This window comes from Cottoperca gobio, chromosome 16 (assembly GCF_900634415.1).
Source record: "Cottoperca gobio chromosome 16, fCotGob3.1, whole genome shotgun sequence".
Lineage (NCBI taxonomy): Eukaryota > Metazoa > Chordata > Actinopteri > Perciformes > Bovichtidae > Cottoperca > Cottoperca gobio.
The window spans coordinates 12657502-12676657 of record NC_041370.1 but is presented as its reverse complement, the minus strand read 5'-3'; the positions used below and the strand labels follow the sequence as shown (position 1 = coordinate 12676657).

Below are 19156 nucleotides of genomic sequence, written 5' to 3'. Positions count from 1 at the left end.
ATAATGAACAAATGTTAAATAATAGTAAAACAAAATCTTGATTTGTGATTTTGCACAGCCTCTTTAGCGCTGAGCACTTCCAAAACACAGAGTGAGGCAACCTGAATGGATACAGGGTACATTCAAGAGGACTTGAAAGGTGCAGCATTGTTATTGTCTGAAAGGTCCCTATTGAATGGAGCTTGCGTAATATTTTACATAATATTTTGCACTCAGGGGAAACTAATTAATCTTCCCTTGTTGGTGAGCCCATCTGAGGACCGTTTTTGTCAGAACTTTGATGTTACTGAGACTAATAAATTAATTTTAAAAAAAGGGATTATGCCCTTTATTTTCATGTTCGACTTGTAAGAACAGAGAAGTATTTTATCATATAAACAAAACAATTCACAAATAAACTATTTAGGTGACACAAGGATCACTTCTTCAACAATGGATTCATATCCTAAAGCATTAATAGACTTCCCATAATAAACCCACCCCTGGGTCTGTTTTAAAAGGAATGTGTCGGCCCTACCAACTACACTCACATGACGTCCAGTAGACTCATACAAAGGCATCCTGAAGTAGCATTTTCAGACAGATAATGTTAGTCACTGTCAAGTGATTTACTATAAAATGGAAAGAACAAATTAAACAGGCAAATGACAGAATTCTCTATAAATATCTGTTCCAAACCACCGTTAAATCAGGAGCATGCCGAGATGGAATGATAACGCACAGACGCCTAATCTTAGCAGGCTAATGCCATAAGCTGAAAATAACTCACCTAAGAATAGCTGACCCACAGAATAAGCAAGGAGCCCGAATTCAGGCGCTCAGTATATCTGTTGTTTGGCTCATAGGCCGTTATGGCAGAAGAAGAAAGCCCTGCTCCTGTAGCCTCATAGTCAAATAACCTGCTCTATTGACAGACATGGAATGTGTCATCTCCCTGTCATCCCCCCCCCCGTCTTATTTTTAAATCTCCTCACGTTTAGCCCACTGCCTCTGGGTGTTTTCTGTCACCCGTTTTGCTTAGGGTTTGACTTAGGGTTATGTTTTTTTGATGTAAGAGTTTTCTTTTGTACTTATCTTTAACGCTAAAATGATGTGAAAAATATAAATGCACTTTTAAGATTTAGTTTGAATTACTCAACATCATGTTTTCCACTCTGTTGGCTGATCGTAAATGAAGCAGAGTATTGTCCCTCAAAGGTCACAATACATTTCTCAGTAAATTAAGCAGTCACGTGACTCCATCTGTACTTTCTTATTAAACATGCTTCTCTGTATCCCACATCACAATGTTTTTACGGAGCACAATGCTTCAACCCTGAAGTAATTTATAGAGATAATGTTCACATTTTATCAATAGCTACATGCTGAAAAGGAGTGACTCATCTTGAGTCAATACAGTGAATAGACATTACTCATACTGATGTCAGCCGTGTCCTATTCAATTCAATTCTCAGGTCAAAAATAGAACCGTCAATGCTGTGGTGAATATCCTGAGAGAAACCTTTCAGTTGTCCCTTCAGTATTTCTGTCACAGTTTTTCCTGTTCCCTGAAAAGTGCACGCTGACATGGAAGCTCGCAAAAACACAACATCCCTTTCATGTTCACTGTGACTCATTTCAGGCAACTAGAGCATGGGAATAGTGTTAACACATTTCCTTATTTCAGTAGAAAAACAACACTCTATGCAACTTAAATATATTAAGATAAACAGAACTTTTTACCTCTTTACAAGACATCATTTCACACAGATTAAGCTAACTATCCAACTTAGAATGACAAATCATAAAGCAGCGTTTACAATCACAAACAAGAGCAAATACCTTGATTCAGGAAGAAGTGCCTGATCCTACCACGTTGCTGTGCTGAGAAGCTTTGAGTTCTCTTTTCACACAGAATGAGAGACCGGCTGAGTGCAAAGAGTTGAGCGTACGTGAGAGAGGGAGAGAGAGTGAATGTGTGCGAGAGAGGCACACACGATGTAAAATAGCGGAGAAGTGGGAAGAGATAGAGGAAAGGCAGAGATTGGAATGCAAAGGGGGTAGAAAAAGGATAAAAACTGAGATTCCTCAAAAGGAGAAGAAACGCCGGACTGTGTGATCACCTGAGTTGTTCACGTTGTGCATCTTGCTCTGGTTGGGGAACTGCTGGTGTCCAACGCGCCTTTCTGTTGTGGAGAAACTTGACTCGCCCTCGTAAATCGTCTGCAGCATACTCCACTCAGCGCTCAGGTCTCATTGCAAGCCTTGCGTTTCCTGTCACCAAGAGCCACCCCTCAGCCACTCAGGGGAGAGACCACGACAACAGGCAACTCTCTCCCTTCCTCTGCCTCCTCCTCTGATAAACCACTCTCACTGTTGAGCAATAACACAAACTGCACACGGTCTCTGCAGGGCTGCCACTCTCCCGGTGCCTGCTTAAATCTGATCCAAACACTATCACAGTTCCAGCTTTTTATCTGCCTCCCTCCCTATTCCTCTCCTTTTTCTCTTCTCACAGCAAAGTGTCTGAGCAGAGACTGAGAAAAATGTAAAGCTGAGTTGCTAGGAAAGCTGTGTACTGTGCACTGAGCACCTCGCTGAGGCAGTAATGCAAGCCGGGGAGGGAGCAAGCTTCATTTGCATGTGAATCAACAACTGCGTGGCCCACAGGTGACAGAAATAGAACAATGGCCAGCCCTGGCTAAAAATAGGTCAGGCGAGGCGCGGGGATTGGAGCAGCATTGATGCGTTTAAAAATACCACACCAAACACAGCTGTCTTCTTCTGCTCCTGCCAGAAGGCATGTCTCCTGACTCCCTCTCTGCAGATGGAGGCTTGATTTCTCTCTCTCTCTCTCTCTCTCTCTCTCTCTCTTTTGATTTGTTGAACCAGTCTCTCTCACTCACTCTATTTATGACTTAATTTTGTTCTCTCAGGTACATGGGTGAAATGATCCATTTCTGCCTTGTGCTAAAAGAGGCACATGAAGTTCACCTCTGTGCAGAATGTTATGTCAAGGGTTTTGTATAGCTTGTCTTTTATATGATTGACAAAACATAAAAATAGTGAATTTTTTGGCAAATACTAATAGTACAATAAAATAATGAGGATACAAACCAACATAAATGCAATAGCATTTAGGGAAAATCTGCATGTGCGACAAAAACCCAATGTGTTAAGTCAAGCCGCACACCAAACGAACACTGTGTTCAGTGCAAGCTCACTGCATTAGCTAAGTGTGTGTGTTGGGTTCAGTGTGTATCCAGGGCACTACTGCTGCTCAGGAAGCATGCTTTCAACTAGCCAAGGAAGCCAACTGTAAGATGCCATAACAGTGTGATCACAATTACATAAACCTCTCAAACTGTGTCAAGATCACCTCTCCAGGTTTACGAATCTCATTTCCATGAACTATACTGTATAAAAGCAGGGATTTTTTTCAATTACAAACAAAACAGTACAGTACACATATCCTCAACAATCTGAGTACTACATGTTGAGCACCAAGTAGATATATAGTGAGACTTTTTCAATTAATATTACATCCCAAACTGTCCAAGATTGTATTTAATATGATCTGACTCCCGCCCATAAAAGTCAAGTCAAATGTTCTATCTGACCGCTGATGCAGGGCTGGGTTTGTGGCCAAGCAGCCTGTGCCTTTAAATTTTTCATCTTCCTTCATAATTTGACCTGTCCCCCAGCCAGGGGCGTGGAGCCAGCACGGCTATTTTTAGGTCCTGAGCGCTGACGACTCGGCTAGAGAGACACAGAGAAGGAGTTTTACTGTGTTGTTTCAGCTGGACAAACATTTAACCCCTCGATCCTTTTATCACAGCACAACCAAGAAGCCAAGAAGGAAATGCACAGCTTGCAGGCCAGACCCCAGACCCCAGACATAAAACAACTCTGAAGCTAATGTGTAATGTTACTTGATTATTTATAAACAGAAACAAACCAGAGGACTCGTATCTTTGTTTTCATTACTACTTCTCTGTAATCTCAAAAAACTTACTGCTTACTCTAAGTAATAGCTGAGCGAGTGAATTTCACAAACATAGTCATGGAACATTGTGGCAAATCTATCAAGACATGATTACTCCAACCTCCTCTTGGTGACACATTTTTGTCAAACAGATTTGGCAAACTCCTGATCTTGGTGAATTAGTTTTAGCAGTCAAATTGGATGAGATAGTGTGGGAGATAACGAGCATTCAAGTTCAAGGTGATGATGGCTAAAGTCCCAGAGTTCCATCTGTCACAGTATCTGTCAGAGCAGGCAAGGTCTGATCCTGTAGGCTGATCTGAGCGTAGGCTAAGGCGTAATTGATCAAAAGAGGAAGTAAGTCCGTCACATGAATTACAATTATCATGACAATGGAATTCCTATTTATATTCATGACAGTGGGATTTCTTTCCCAACATGAAAAAGGTCAACATATATTTTTGCAATGTTCCTGTTACTGTGATTTTCCACTGGTACACAATAAAAACACTACATGCTGCAGAGTCTATTTTTGCCATTAAATTCATGGATTTGTTTAATCTTATCTATTTATTTAGTTGTTGAGGTTATTCACAGAATGTTCTGGACAACATCCATAGATGTGTGCTTTGTTTTGTCTTGTGGAAAGTATAGGAAATTAAACCAATTTCTCCCAGAAAATACCTCTGGTCCACCTGGCCTACTGCTCCTTAAACAAAAAAAACAGAGACATTTCAGGTTAGCAGCGATTAATCTACACTTTTTTATTTATAACTAGCTTCCCGAGGCTGATGAGGGATTGTGGGATTGGAAATAGCTCCGTCCAATACGCAGGGTCCAGTAAACCTGCAATGTGGCAAGCCCATTATAGCTCCTACTGCGTCACTGGCGGCCTTTGTCTACTTTAGTCCTATTAAAGCATTTAAGTGTGAACGTCAGCATCCCTGGTGGAGAGCCACTCCGCTCTGCTCTCCGGGGCATGGGCTTGACTGTCTGTCACCTCCCTCATATCAAACACAAACTCTGTGAGTGTCTGTGCGTATGTGTGTGTGTGCGTGTGCATGTGCGTGTGTCTTTGTACGTGCATGTGTGTATGTTTTGACATCAGAGCACTGACATGGAGTGGGGGGATATTAGAGATGAGGGAATAAAAGTGGGCCAGAGCAGTGAAGTGCCCCAAGCACTTTCCAAATTTAAATAAAAGGCCATTATAGATGTCTGTAAACACACAACATGTTATTCACTTAAATTATCTATTGGGACTAGAAATACAACAAAGAGATCATCCCTGCCATGGTACTTCCGCTGTTTCCGTTCTGTTTCGAGAAACCGTGTTCATAACCTGGGGTCTTGTTTTTCTTCCTACCAAAGAAGCCTACTCACATTACCACAATTACTGTACCAGTTCCAAATCAACTCCTAAGTTCTGTGGCTTAATCACCAGAGCACTGCTGCCTTGTGACACACTGCATGATGAAACCCAGCAGGGAGGCAGACCGGAGAAGGAAGGGAGCTGAACGTATGTGTTGCAACAGATATGATGGGTGGACAAACAGTTCTCCTTATAACTAATATGATACAGTTAGAAAATGTAGAACCCATTACGTTTTGGAGCGGATTGGCTGTGGTGGAGGTCTGCGCTCTCCGAGTGCACTTCTAGTTAGAATCTTTTTCAATAAAGTTAGTTTTATCCAGCTCTCTGGCTTCCGACCTATTGCTTTTCTTCCTGCCTGTGTGGATGCAGAGTTTCATCATGCCAACCTGGGAGGAACGTGGCGGATGTGATCATTGTCAGGTGCTAAGTTATCCAGTCAGATGGGGATGTTCCTCCCAAGAGAGAGGCCTGCAACTTCTGACGTAACCAAGCAGCCTCCCTGAGTTTCTTCTCTCTAGTGGCCACCCCAAAAGCTCTAGGGGCAGCCCTGGTACAGGAGGGAAATTACCTCTCCACACCAATTACCTCAATGCCTGCCATCTTATTTACATCAGCCCCTGATGAGTCACCATTGCCAACTGTAGAAGAGTTCCTACATCACTTTAGGGAGTGAGGCCATGGCACACTGCTGCCTCAGTCTCTGCATGTGGAGTACAGCATGCTCTATTCGCAACCAAGCCCAGCCACTCTACCTGCTCAAAGTCACGGGTAAAGTTTTGTCACTTCAAACAGCCCATTTTCCCTTTACCTTGCGGTCAGACTCATAAAAGCACAAAAGGCACTACAACTGTTGATTTGATGGTAAAATCCAATTAGGCTGTACATCTGGATGTGTTATGTGAGCGCGTTTCCCCACTAATGATTTGGGCGCTCTTGCTTTTATTAGGTTACTCTGTCTGGCGTCCTGTGGTATTTCCTGTTGGACTTTCAGGGTGATATAGAATGCACTAACAGGTTGGATCAAATAACATGAAAAAGCATTTAAAGGCAGTCATGTTGGGTACTTAATCTTGAAACATTGCCAGCAAAGTTTTGCAATGCAGCGAATACCACAGTTACCTAGACTCCATGGCCTTGCAGCTTTATGGGTTTCTCTTATGAGAGAGGCCCAACATAAAACAAGACAGAGATGGTGCTATTCAAAGAGAGAGCTTAATCAAAGTACTCTATATCCTTAAAAGTACAAAAATAAAAATAATTGTTCTGCTGTGAACCTTCTATCTGCGATCTGAGAGACAAATTGAACCATAACAGAGTTTCAAAAAGGCAAAAACATAATTTCAAAGCTATTTATTGTGCACTGACCTTGAGGTCGGTTTACTTTCTAACTTTGAATAGATCCCTGATGCCAGGCCTTCATCTGCTGCTATACGCGCTCTAAAAATAGATATGGAGCACAAAGGCACATTGGAAACGGAGGGCAGCTCTCAGTATTTTTACTGATCAATGTGCTCATCTCTGCTGGAAACCATTGATCCACTGTTTCTATCAAATTGACCATATTGTTGTTGTACAACTTCCACCCTACATTCATGACAAGCCCACTCTATGTTCCACTTCGTCCCCCTCGCCCAGCAGCTTCTCTGAAAAGCAACACACAAGTATTGATCCTCTAACGATATTGGAATACCAAAAGGCTTAGCATTGATTAGAGCCTTTGAAAGATAATTCTTCATGTCAGCCGGCATTTTAGTGAACTATTTACCAATGAACATGACGCAGGATTCAGCGGAACTTTTCTGCCTCAAACCACAGTGTACCGAATCATTGCATCAGTGGCTCTCAGACCTACATCACTAAAATGCCTGCAGGAGTCAAATGCCTCATCTGCATCATACAAACACAGAGGCCCAAACAGACACATGTGACTTTGATGGAATCCAGCCGAGTTTAACTGACCTTAGACAATCCCTGAGGGATTAATACAAACAAAGGTTCTCTGTTCAGAGGCATCCTTCCAAACCGCACCCTGCTAGTCCCATTTATGAGCGGGTTATCATAGCATCATCCCTCCCAAGTGCCTTGGAGCAATTATCTTAATATGATAACAAAATATATTTTTTTGGTATTACCAGTATGTTATTACAAGAAAACACATTTAATGTGGCTTGTTTGTCCTTTGGCAAAATCCCAGTATTGTAATTATAGTCACAGAAAAAGTACAAGCTGTTTTCACCCAAGTTCTAGATTTCCTTTTAAAAAGGGACAAATCTCACTTCAGTGACCCAAATATGTTAAGCACAGGGAAAAACACAACAACATAACAACATTAAAACTGTAGTTGTTCAATTGGTTACTGGAATTGGTTGGACTGTTATTCTGAATGTGTCAATGACCTTTAAAGACTCCATTCATGGATTTTAAAAAGGTCCATCTAAAAAAGGGCAACAGGAAATCAAGTTTACTATGGGAAGGGTGTGCTGACGCTTATTGTCAAAGCCACTTCCACCTACGCCACCACTTCTTTACTTGACCACAGCACAGTCACAGTACTCACCTCCTGTGGTGTCTCAAAGGTCTTGGTCGCAACAATGCCTCTGAAAAATAGCTCTTCCTCTGATTATTAAGGTAGTACTATGCATACCAGGAAATGTCCCACAGTGCACCCGCCACCTCTGGTACAATGTTAATGTCTGGGCTGTTCCATATGCATGAACCTGGAGGGGCTCCAGATGTATTTTTAAACGCTTGGCACAGGGTGACCTTGAGTTTCTGGATCTTATTACAGAATCATATTCGTATACATTTTTCCACCATAGTTAAAAATCCACCATGATGAGCTATCATAGTGTTGTAGTTACTGGTTTGTGTTTCCCAAGTATATTGTAAAGACAATGTTCTACTTCTGCAATTCCTATGAGAGTGCCAAAACAAGTCAAACCTATTTCCTTTCTCCAGTGAGAAGTCATTTGTTAAGTGGGGAAACAATAGTAGTGCTACAGTCGCTTGATTCACTGATGCTTTTCTTGAGTGGTGTTAAGTATTCAGTCGCTGTTTTTCCACTCAATCTGAATTTCTCTCTCTCTCTCTCTCTCTCTCTCTCTCTCTCTCTACATGTTAGATGTGTCAAATCCCTTTCTATCACACTGACACAATTATATTGCATTGTGGTGTGTGTCGTTGCATTGATTGTTATAATGAAGACACATTCCTTCTTTGTATCTCTACATTTAGTTCTCCTATTTGTGAGTTTCATCAGCTTGATTGAACCCAGACAGGCATCAGTACTTTTAATTGTGGGACACTGTCCAGGTGGTGTAAAAACCCATGGTGGATCCTTCAGCAACAGTGCACCCTGCAGGTTGAGTAAAACAGGGACAAGAAATGAGAGACAAAGAAAAAGTTAGAAATGTTAGAGATAACACTTAAACTTTACACAGCAAACTCCAAGGAGCAGGAAGGCAAATACTCTGACACACACAACAAACGCTATGTGAAAGCAACTGGACAGCACAGAGGTCTGAGGAGCACGGACACTGTAGAAATACAAACAAATACACGTGCACGGAGAAACTAACACACACATGCATACACATGCACACAATTCCACATAGCAATGTCACCATGCTGTGCTTGGGAGTGGCGCTCCTGACCTCTGCCTTTCATCTCGGATCCAGTAACCAAACGGACTTTTCAACCCAGCCCCTTCAATAACACAGGGCCTAACAAGCTTTGGCTGTCTCTTCTATAAAACATGATGAAATTACCAGCACAAAAACAAAAACTGTTTCAACTGTGTGATCTTTTCAAAGACGTGTGAGAAAAATCAAAAGATGAAAGGAAGATTCCTACCTTTAAAAGAGCAAAACAGACCTAATAAATGAAAGAGAGAAAAAAAATATATTATCAGCAGTTTTATGTGCTTCTTAAATACATCTAAAGGCCATGAGTAAAACTTCCTTTTCCAGATGACTATCATTTTTTGGAAACATTACATTTTGTCAGCAGCTTTGCTGAGATAATGCCACTCAAAGCCAAAAGGGGGAATTCAAAGAATGCTTAAGGTTGTCACCTCAAAGGGGGTACATTTCTCTGTTTTGGTAACAGATGGGCTGGTAACCCTTTCACACCTATCTGGCCACAGAAACTTTCACGAGGGCTCTGCTCTTAGATATCCTGCCAATGTGTCCAATCGCTGTGTAATTCCTGGATCCGTTTGTTCTGCACATTTCACGCAAAGTGAGGACGAGGAGTTGCGGCCATGACCTCCCGCAGTCCCATAACTCACAGGATGGGCTGAGAGAAGTGACAGGTACCCAGAGATGAAAGGTAACAACAAAGAGATGTTTAGCATGATGCATGGCAGTGCAGTCAGGGCCCCAGAGGATGATGGGATGGCATGAAGCGACAACTAATGGGCCCGTGAAATCTGAAGTTTGTCTGTTTCTGCAATCAAGGGAAATGGCCCCACCCTGGGGCAGTTAAGTGACAATCTGCCCGTCAGGATGGGCATACCAACTCTGAAGCACAGATCATTTATCACCTTCACTGAGTTCACCGTGCAGATTTGACGGAGCAGGATCGAGTTAGGGCAGGGGAACTCTCCACGGCTCCTATCAATAGGCACACTAATAGACAGATAAGCAGATGGGTATAAGTGGATAGGCAAAAATAAACTGCGAAAAATAGCAAGACTTTAAAAACAATCTCAACTAAAGAATAGAAAAAGTCATAAATATGTCTCTTTAGCGAAAAGCATATTAATCTCTCTTGAATACTCGAAGCGGGAGCCTTAAATCTCCCCATTTTTCTATCCACACAAGAGGCCTCTAAAAGACATGAATGATTCATCTCTCCAACTCCATTTGGACAGAAAGTGAAAACAAATGGAGATAGGTCCCCCCCAGAGAGCCCGTGGGGTCTACAGTGGAGCTGGATGAACTACACTGAGAACACCAGGCTCTGTGTCTCAGCTGCAACAGGAGCCAGATTCCCCCTCTGGGCCACTGCTCTCCTCACACTATCTAGGCTATATAGAGAGAAGCTATTCCGCACACATACACCACTACCTACTCCTTTATTCAACAACAGTGCCAGCCCCAACTCTGCACTGTGAGAACACCTCTGACTTGTTCACCCTTCAGGAGAGCTGCAGGAGATACATTATCAGGTTGGTTTAAGGATTGATTCAAATGTATGCGATTCAACTGCTTTGCCATAACTTGTGACTGCAAACAAATAGAACAGAAACAACAAACACTAAGAGTGTGAGTGAGGGAAAAACTTATTTATGTCAGAATTGTTTCGAGGCATTCAGATTATCTGCACAATGTCTGCTGTACAGCGACACTCTTCCACTGGAGCAGCAGCAGAACAAGAACAGCAAAATAAATAAGGGTGCGAACATGACTCTCCATCTCTTTTTCATGATAACACACTGAGAAGAAAAAGTACAGCACTCTGCCTCATGCCTCTGTTTAACCTCAAAACACATATAACAAACAGGAGAGACAAATCAAAAACAGAACTTTGGTGCAATATAAAGTATAGAGTTATATAACTTACATTGCAGTGGAGGAAAAAAACATTTGCTATGAGGTTTGCTAATAATGCAAATGATCAGTGAGTTGAGAGGCTTCAAGTGGACTAACAGCATCATGAAGTAGGTCCGTAGCTGCTCGGCAATGATTCCAAGGCAGATGAACTGTCATGCCAGAATTTGTTTTAACCTGGTGTCTAACATTTCACCTTTTCAATAACCAAGAAAACAGCTCTGTTGTCTACCATGTATTTCACTAGGCTTATGAGTCTGAGAGGTTAGAGAATGTTCTCAAAGCAGAGAAAAGCATGTGATATGTTGACTTATTAGAAAACATAAAACGTACAAAGCTTTAACCTGACAATGACTTCGTCCTGTACTTATAGGTATCTTGTGTGGATTACAGTAGAGGTAATCGGTTGTGCTGTCAGCCTTATATGTAAGACAGTGTTGTATTTCAACACATATAATTGCTAGTTTTATCCTGTCATTTAAGCTTCCTGCGCTGTACCGATGAAGAGAGCATAACAATGAGCCACTGCAGAACAGAGACCAGCACCTTCCTCTGGGCATCAACAACACCCCTCCTCCCGCAAAAAACTCACTGACCCAAACCCATTTTTTCCAGTCTAAGAGAAATGTCAAGTCCAGACCTAGAACTCGTCTCTTTGAAGGGAACATAGCAGCCAAATATAGCCTGCCAGCCTCTACGCCTCCTGATATACATCAGGCTCTACGGGTTCTGCTAACAGTGGATAATTTTGGCCGACTGCCATGCAGTCACTTACTATTAAGCATCATAACTATACAAAGAAAATTATAACCAAGCGGAGGAGTGTACACTGTTGCCTGGTAACCTAATGCCATGTTGGGGATTCATCTTGTTATGGAACAGAAAACACTTACAGCCAGAGCCAATAATAGATCGTGGACCACACAAAAAAATAGTTTAAGGGTGTCAACAAGTATGAACATGAAGCTGAGAAACATTTCATGAGAAATGTACATTTAAGAAACAAATCTCACTCTTTAATGCCTGTTTTTCTGTTATTGCAACTAATGGTAGAATTACATAATTATTATTCATCTGTCAGTTTCCATGTGAAATGAAGGATAGAATGAGCATAGTGTGAAACCCAGCAAAGAACACATTATGCAGACTGGCACTGGGTATTAATTAGCAAAGTTGTTTTTTGGATCATACAATTGGTCTATAACAACATTTAAAAGATGAAAAATGTCTATACTAGTTTCTAAAAGTCCAAGGTGGTGTCTTTAAATGCCTGGTGTTGTCCAATAATCCAAGCATATTCAGTTTCAACCGTTGCAGCTCTACACAAATTGCCCCTCCCAAGAAATATGTGGATCATGACAGAATTGCAAATATATACTACTTAAAGCTGAGTAGTGTGCTCCATGCTCATGGCTGGTTTTAACATAGCTTTTCTGCATGCGAAATGAGAACATTACAATTAGACTAGACATCCTAGCTGCATCAGAAAATGTCACAATAGGCTAGAATGCATTGTGTGTATTGTGTTATGAGTCTTTTGAGCATTATATGTTGGGACTCCTATTAATGTCCCATAAGGTCTTACAGTATGACTTTCTTGAGCTCCACAAACTCATTAAATTATAAAGCAACATCAGATGTTCTGTTGTAAAAGAGTCATGACATTAAACAACATGCATTCACTGTGAGCTGTGAGGTCGAGTACAACATGCGTAGCCTCTACATAATAAGTATTTCACTATCTAATTAATCATCTGATTAATACATTACCTATAAAAGCTATAACCTGGTCAGATTTTGGTCACTCATAATACATTATTTATATATTCTGAGGCTAATGCAATGAAACTCTGATGTGTTGTGAAGTGCCTTTAAGTTGTTCTAAACAAATAAACATAGAAAGGCCTCCGTGTCCTGCCCGAATAAATAGGACAAGTGACACTAATGTAAACAATTGGCGCTTTGCAGTTGATTCCTTCAAAGATCTTTTAGAATGATTTCTCCCTTTCCCTAATCCAGTCTTCCAAATTGCAACCTAGCGTTTCCCTGTGTGTGCATGTGTTAGTGATGGTATACAATCCTGTCTGATAGCACTGATGGAGTGCCGGCACCCATCAGCGAACACCTGGTGTGTGTGTGTGTGTGTGTGTGTGTGTGTGTGTGTGTGTGTGTGTGTGTGTGTGTGTGTGTGTGTGTGTGTGTGTGTGTGTGTGTGTGTGTGTCTTTGTCTGTGAGTGTTTATAGGTCTGGGAGGGAGGGTTGGGTTTGTTTTATTTGGTTTTAACTTATTTTGATTTGTCTGTTATTATTTTTAGCTTACATATGTACTCTACTCTGCATTCAATATTTTGCAAGTAATTGCTGTATCTCATTTTTCTTTCTCTTGTGTACTTTAAGTTATTTCATTTAAAAGAATAAAATAAAAACGTTATGCTCTTGGTTGTACATGTTGTGTGTTAACATCAATAAAGATTTGATCACAAAAAAAAAAGGCCTCCGTGTCAAAACAACCTGTCAGTGTGCGATTCATTATACACTGTTAATGTATTATGACATGTTCTGTCATAAATGTCAAATATGATTTAACTCTGGAAAGACATGATTTCATTTATGGAGGTTCTTGGTTTCTTAATTAGAACATACCAACCTGTGTCATTTACACTTATACCTGAGAAATAAAAATAGTAAACCACGAGACTCTGGCTTTATAAGAAAAGAAAATCTATTATGAACTTCTATTCAAACACTACTAACACACATAGCTCAATCACTAAGCAAGTAATCATATTGCTATTCTACAGCATGGCTGTCAATTATCTACTTATGTTTTTAACATATTGTTACACTGACACACCTGTACACATAACCTCTGGCACTATACACACCCACACACACTTATACACACACACACAGGCTTACAATTGTATTTTTCCTATGATTACTTTATGCCCATTTTAGGCAGAAGATTGACTCAATCATCTGTCATGTCATGCTTTACGTCAGCCGGCACAAAACACCACAGTATTATTTCTCTTTATTGGAACTGCAATTTATGCTGTGTGACATGAAGGCTGCCTTCACACTGTCACGGTCAGTCAAGGATGGCACACAAACACAGGAAATAAACCCATAGTGACAAAGCGTAATTCATCACTTCCATCACTTTAGTTGTGAAAAAAAAGAAGAAAAAGTCATTGTATTCGCTCCACTTTGATAAACAAGCACGCTCGCACTTCTTATGTCATCACTGCTAGTGGCTGACTGATTCTGCGGAGTCTATTGAATATGTTACAGGCACAAATCGTCCAGATGCCCACTTCAGGTCAATAACAATCCACTATAGACAACATACATTACACAACAGTGTTGTCATGCAACACCGTGCTTCTGTGAATACTGCTTGCCAATTGTATAGTCGAACATGCCAACTTATCGGGTCCAGTGAATAATTCACAGATGCCTGCTAAGATTTGTTCTATCGAAAAAAACATTTTGTCTCATTAACACATTTATTGGTACTATGAAATTATGTGTTAGGCTAAGTGTAAGGTACTGTTAAAATGACTTTCTCTCCCTGACACAGCTCAGATGGTACCTGCCCCCTCAAGCCATCTGAGCAGTGCAGACATCTGTGAGCGTTAACCTGCCAAGAACAAGTCCAATGTAAAAATATAATAAATATTCTCAAATGGAAAGACGGCTGAAGGGTCATTTGGAGTGGCTGTGAAAGGCTTTCATGTCAAGTATGAGCAGTGTTTTTCTTGTGTTGCTGTCTAAGTGAAAATGTCATGTGTACACTGAAAGGTCTGTGGTTCTTGTGTTTTCCTATTACCTTGCTCAGCGAAGATTGAAATGCTGTCTCCATATGACACCTGTGGAAAGAGCACTGGTCACCAAAGCCATCATACAGAGCCATTTCAAATGTAACACGTCTGCTAAAAGTTTTTGTTAGGAGAGACATTGTGTCCAACAAAACAACTGAGAAACATACTCGCTTTATAATATAAACCTCATTGCAACTGCTGCACTGTCAATTACTAGCATCTAAAATACATTTAAGAAAAGAAATAAGCTCCTTACTTGACTATCCCGGCATGTACAAGTCTTCATCTGCTTGTGTTTGTAGTTTTGTTTCTTTAGTATCTGTAAACACAAAATATGCAGGAAAGTAGCTGTAGATTCAAAAATATATTACATAATCGTGCACAGTACAGTGTGCTGTTAAATGTTTTATCCATTGACATAGATAGACATATTGCAAGTATATTAAAATAGAAAAGGTTATACATTAAAAAGGCAAAAGTATGTATACAGAAGAATGTTAAGGACATACTCAAAAAGTGAATAGGGAACATGGAATATGAGATATTCAAAATGTGATATAGACATTGTAAAGGATAGAAATGCAGAAATAAAGCATAAGATGTAATCAGCTGTGGAAAGTGAATAAGTACATTTACTAAGTGCTGCAACTAAGTACAATTTTGAGACACTAAACCTACTTGGAGTATTTCCATTTCATGCTACTTTACACTTCTGCTCTATTACATTTCATGACAGAAAATATGAGTATATTTAATCAATTCCATTTATCTAACATCTATAGTTTGGTTCAGATTCAGATTTTACATGAAACACATTTGTTCAGTTGCCTATATAAAGCATGATACACTGTAATAGATTACACTAATACTTTGGCCTGATTCAAGTACTGCCGACATGTTGATGCCATCAATACTAATGATCTAATAGTACACCAATATAACACTAAAAATTTGCCATTTTGCATTACAAGTACATTTTTATACTTCAAGTACATTTTGACTTTAAACTTGTGAATGCTCTTTCACCACTTATACAATAATAAAAAGCAGCTCTGAGAGTTATGTAAGTAGAGTGCTGAGATGTTCTAAGAAATATTAATGGCTATAATTAGTGGACTCACAGTTGTTCAAATGTAGGCGACATCAGCCTGCTCACAATCCCAGTAGATTTCTTACATAATAGCTATAGGCTATTAAATATTAGTCAAATCAGGTGTAGCCTGTGACCAGGGGTGATGGAAGCCTGGTAGATTAACGAGTTTTTTTTTAAATGAGGACGTTCATACTCCAACCACGTTTGGTTCGATCATACATGCGTCAGCAAGTATATTTATAGATGGTTGGATGTTTACTACAATACCCTACGTTGGAAGAAATAATAACTGCAAAAGCAACAATGATATGGTCAATAATAGCTTTTTTTTTAAACTCATTTCAATTCCTGTGATTGAGTGGAGAATGTCGCAGCTTGTTATAACACACACACACACAGTTCAGGTCCACTTTTATTGGCGGACTTTCAATAGAAATCGTTTACAAAACGACCACCTGTGATCGCAGAACCAACAGGTAATTCAAATATGAATGCGCCTACAGAGTTAGCAAATCTTTATTTCTACTGTTCAAAAACATGAAGCTTTGTGGGGGTAAAACAAATATATATTTTTAATGATTATTAAATACAAGCTAAATATTAATTAATTATTTTTCTTTCACTGTTTAGGCTATAACTGCGGTTTTATAAAGCAATTTAGCGGTCATAGAGCTTAAAATAATTCATCATTTAAAACGTTAGCTAGTACTCATTCTTAGTTTAAACACACCTCCACCAGTTTAGTTCCCTAATATGTTTTTAAAATACACTGTAGTATTTGCATATATATTACGTCGAATTTGTTCAACTCACATACTTACATATAAGATGGAGAAACGGTATTTATCTACCTTGAGGACAGGGTTGAGGGATTGACGTGTGTGCTGTTGTTCGGATTGGAGGACATGCGGGATGCGGTCTGTGTATGACGACTGAGCTATAAATAACTTGGTCGAAAGAGGGGACGATATAAAATCCTACCACGGTAACATTAGTTACAGACACAACTCTCTGTCTACTTCACTGTCCTCTCTAACAATGTCTGAGATGGAGAGAGAGGGCAGGAAGCTCCGGTCACTGTCTGTCCTCAGCAGGTGCACCACCTGTCTCCTGCAAATTCATCAATCATGTCTCCCCGTGCGAAACAGAACAGAAACAGGCTAATGTGTTGATAACTTTCACTAGTGCAATATCTAAACCTATATACAGCTCAAATAATACACTGGCTTGCATTTAAAGAATAAGCGCCCATTACAGCGAACAGTATTTATTTACACTGTTATAGTGTTACATTATTCCTTACATTATAATATTAATAAATGCATGCACCAGGAATTATGATAATAGAGCTATAAGACACATGAGTAGCTCGCTGTTTGTAAAGAGGATATTATTTGTGGTTGTTATTGCATAACATGTGAATGCTACGACAGCTGTACCTACAGACTACTGTTTACAGCGAGGCAACTCCTAAAAATAGCACCTGTAGCGTTCACGAGTTCACAAAAAGATCATTAAAATGGAAACAGTGCCATCTACTGGTCATACTAGTCATTGTCATCAGTTTGAAATCCAATAGGACTTTGCCTGGGACAAAGTGTTTGGCCTTGTTACATCAGCTGCTGCTGTGCAACAACAATAATCAATGATTAGAAATGTATTAATACCTCTATTCTTATATGTCCATTGCTTTAGCACGTGCTCAGACAAGGTTTACAATGCAAATTATCAAAGAATCTATCATTGCACTCGGTCCATCACTACAAAGCTAAGAGGAGAACAATAAACTGTGAACCTACCTTTTATCTCAACCGGGAGCAAGGCTTGTGTGATTAGCACAGATTATATGCAGATTTGTCATCGTCATAAATCTACAGCTGTCCATTTTTATTTGTCACTTCAAAGCATTCTTTAGTGCCTCTCCTCAGTTTACTGTTTGCCCGGACGACAAATGTCTTCCCTTTAGCAGAAGAACAAAGTATCTAATCTCATCTCTGTCCACCGGTTTCCCACATCACTGCTCAATGTATTTGTATGTTTTAATACATCTTCATCGATTTTGGCCATATCCTGCATAATTATTGATGCTTCTTGAAATAGTTTGAGCCTTGTTTATGCCTCACTATGCCTACCCTTCCTTTATATTTCTAGTAGACAGTATGTGAAAAGGATTTGGATTGATCTGCTGATTGTTTGATCTCTGTTTCAACATTTGCTCTCCAGGAACAGTGGTGGGAAGCGGTGAGCTGAAATCCTCTCTCTTCGCATCTTGCCACTCTTCCTACAGCAGCTGGGAATGAACCAGTGGGTGACACCACTTTCATCCCAGGACCCCGACTGTCCAGCTGTTTGCTATCCCTCATCCTGACGGCCGGATAGACAGGGGCACAGCCCAACATCAGCGAATCTGAGGCATGATCATGCATGCATGTCACTGCTGCTGTGCAGGACCCCACAGCTGGCACCTGGATGCTAAGGACCATGTCATCCCTCAGCAAGAGGGCCAGCTAGGAATTTGATTAACTGTCTGGTCTTGTTTACTACATTATTCAGTATTGGTGGGAGTTAGGAGGACTTGCTTTGGTGCTTTGGGTGTTTTGTCTAGCAGAAAATTTAAATGATTTAATTACATACAATATTTGAATGAAGAAATCAATACATATCAATTTTTATTTTTCTCCTTGTCACGCTCGCACACACACACGCACACACGCACACATTACACACGCACGCACATTCATTTAATTTGTGGGAACCCCAGCCGCCCCAGCAAGAAATTATTCATGCTTTGGTTTCAGTGGCCTTTGCAGGGCTTAGAGACAGATCCAGGAGGATTACCCCCAGCAAAGGCGACCAACCTACACCCAAAATCATTAACATAGCTGCCGCAACCTTTTCCCTCTCCCGTCTCTTTGAATCCAGTGCCTTGAAATGTGAGACTGCCCTTGAAAGTTGCTGGTGAGCGTAACCCACATTCTTTCACAAGATCCCCACGACCTCCCTCACATACAAAACTGTACTGCATGCTGCTTTTTATTTTATTTCTTATTGCATAGATGCCTGTTGGTGGAGAGTAACCATCTCTGTGCCCCGTCTGAAGGCTTGAGACACATGTTGAATAAGTTACAGCAGTGGCTTATTTCTAACATATTTCTGTGGGAAGTGACATAAAGATGTATTATCATTTATCATTTTAGTGGTTTTAACAGAAAGATAATCTACTCAGGTGTCACTGCTCTTAGATTAATGCTGTAGCGATATATACTATCAGAATTCTACATTAATATTGTTCTTGTTTTATTTCTAAACAGCTGTACTGCAAAAATCAAATAACTTGACTCGATATGA

At 40.3% G+C, this 19156-nt stretch overlaps 1 protein-coding gene across 6 annotated transcripts in view; it reads right to left on the bottom strand.

Moving 5' to 3' along the window:
* The window catches only part of hdac9b (histone deacetylase 9b), a 36087-nt gene extending 19405 nt beyond the window's left edge, over nt 1-16682 (bottom strand). Inside the window, exons 1-6 of one of the 6 annotated variants that reach the window (XM_029451752.1) lie at nt 16630-16682; nt 14972-15034; nt 14724-14763; nt 9192-9212; nt 8993-9084; nt 8628-8694 (exon numbers count right to left, since the gene is read on the bottom strand). In XM_029451752.1, coding sequence (XP_029307612.1) covers nt 8628 — 1 coding nt within the window. In that variant the 5' untranslated portion in view covers nt 8629-8694; nt 8993-9084; nt 9192-9212; ... (1 more) ...; nt 14972-15034; nt 16630-16682. Of the gene's footprint in view, nt 1-1821; nt 1908-2102; nt 2609-8627; nt 8719-8992; nt 9085-9191; nt 9213-14723; nt 14764-14971; nt 15035-16629 lie in introns of those variants that run through there. The other 5 variants (XM_029451754.1, XM_029451753.1, XM_029451751.1 and 2 more) reach the window with 5 other exon arrangements.
* Nucleotides 16683-19156: the final 2474 nt, after the last annotated feature.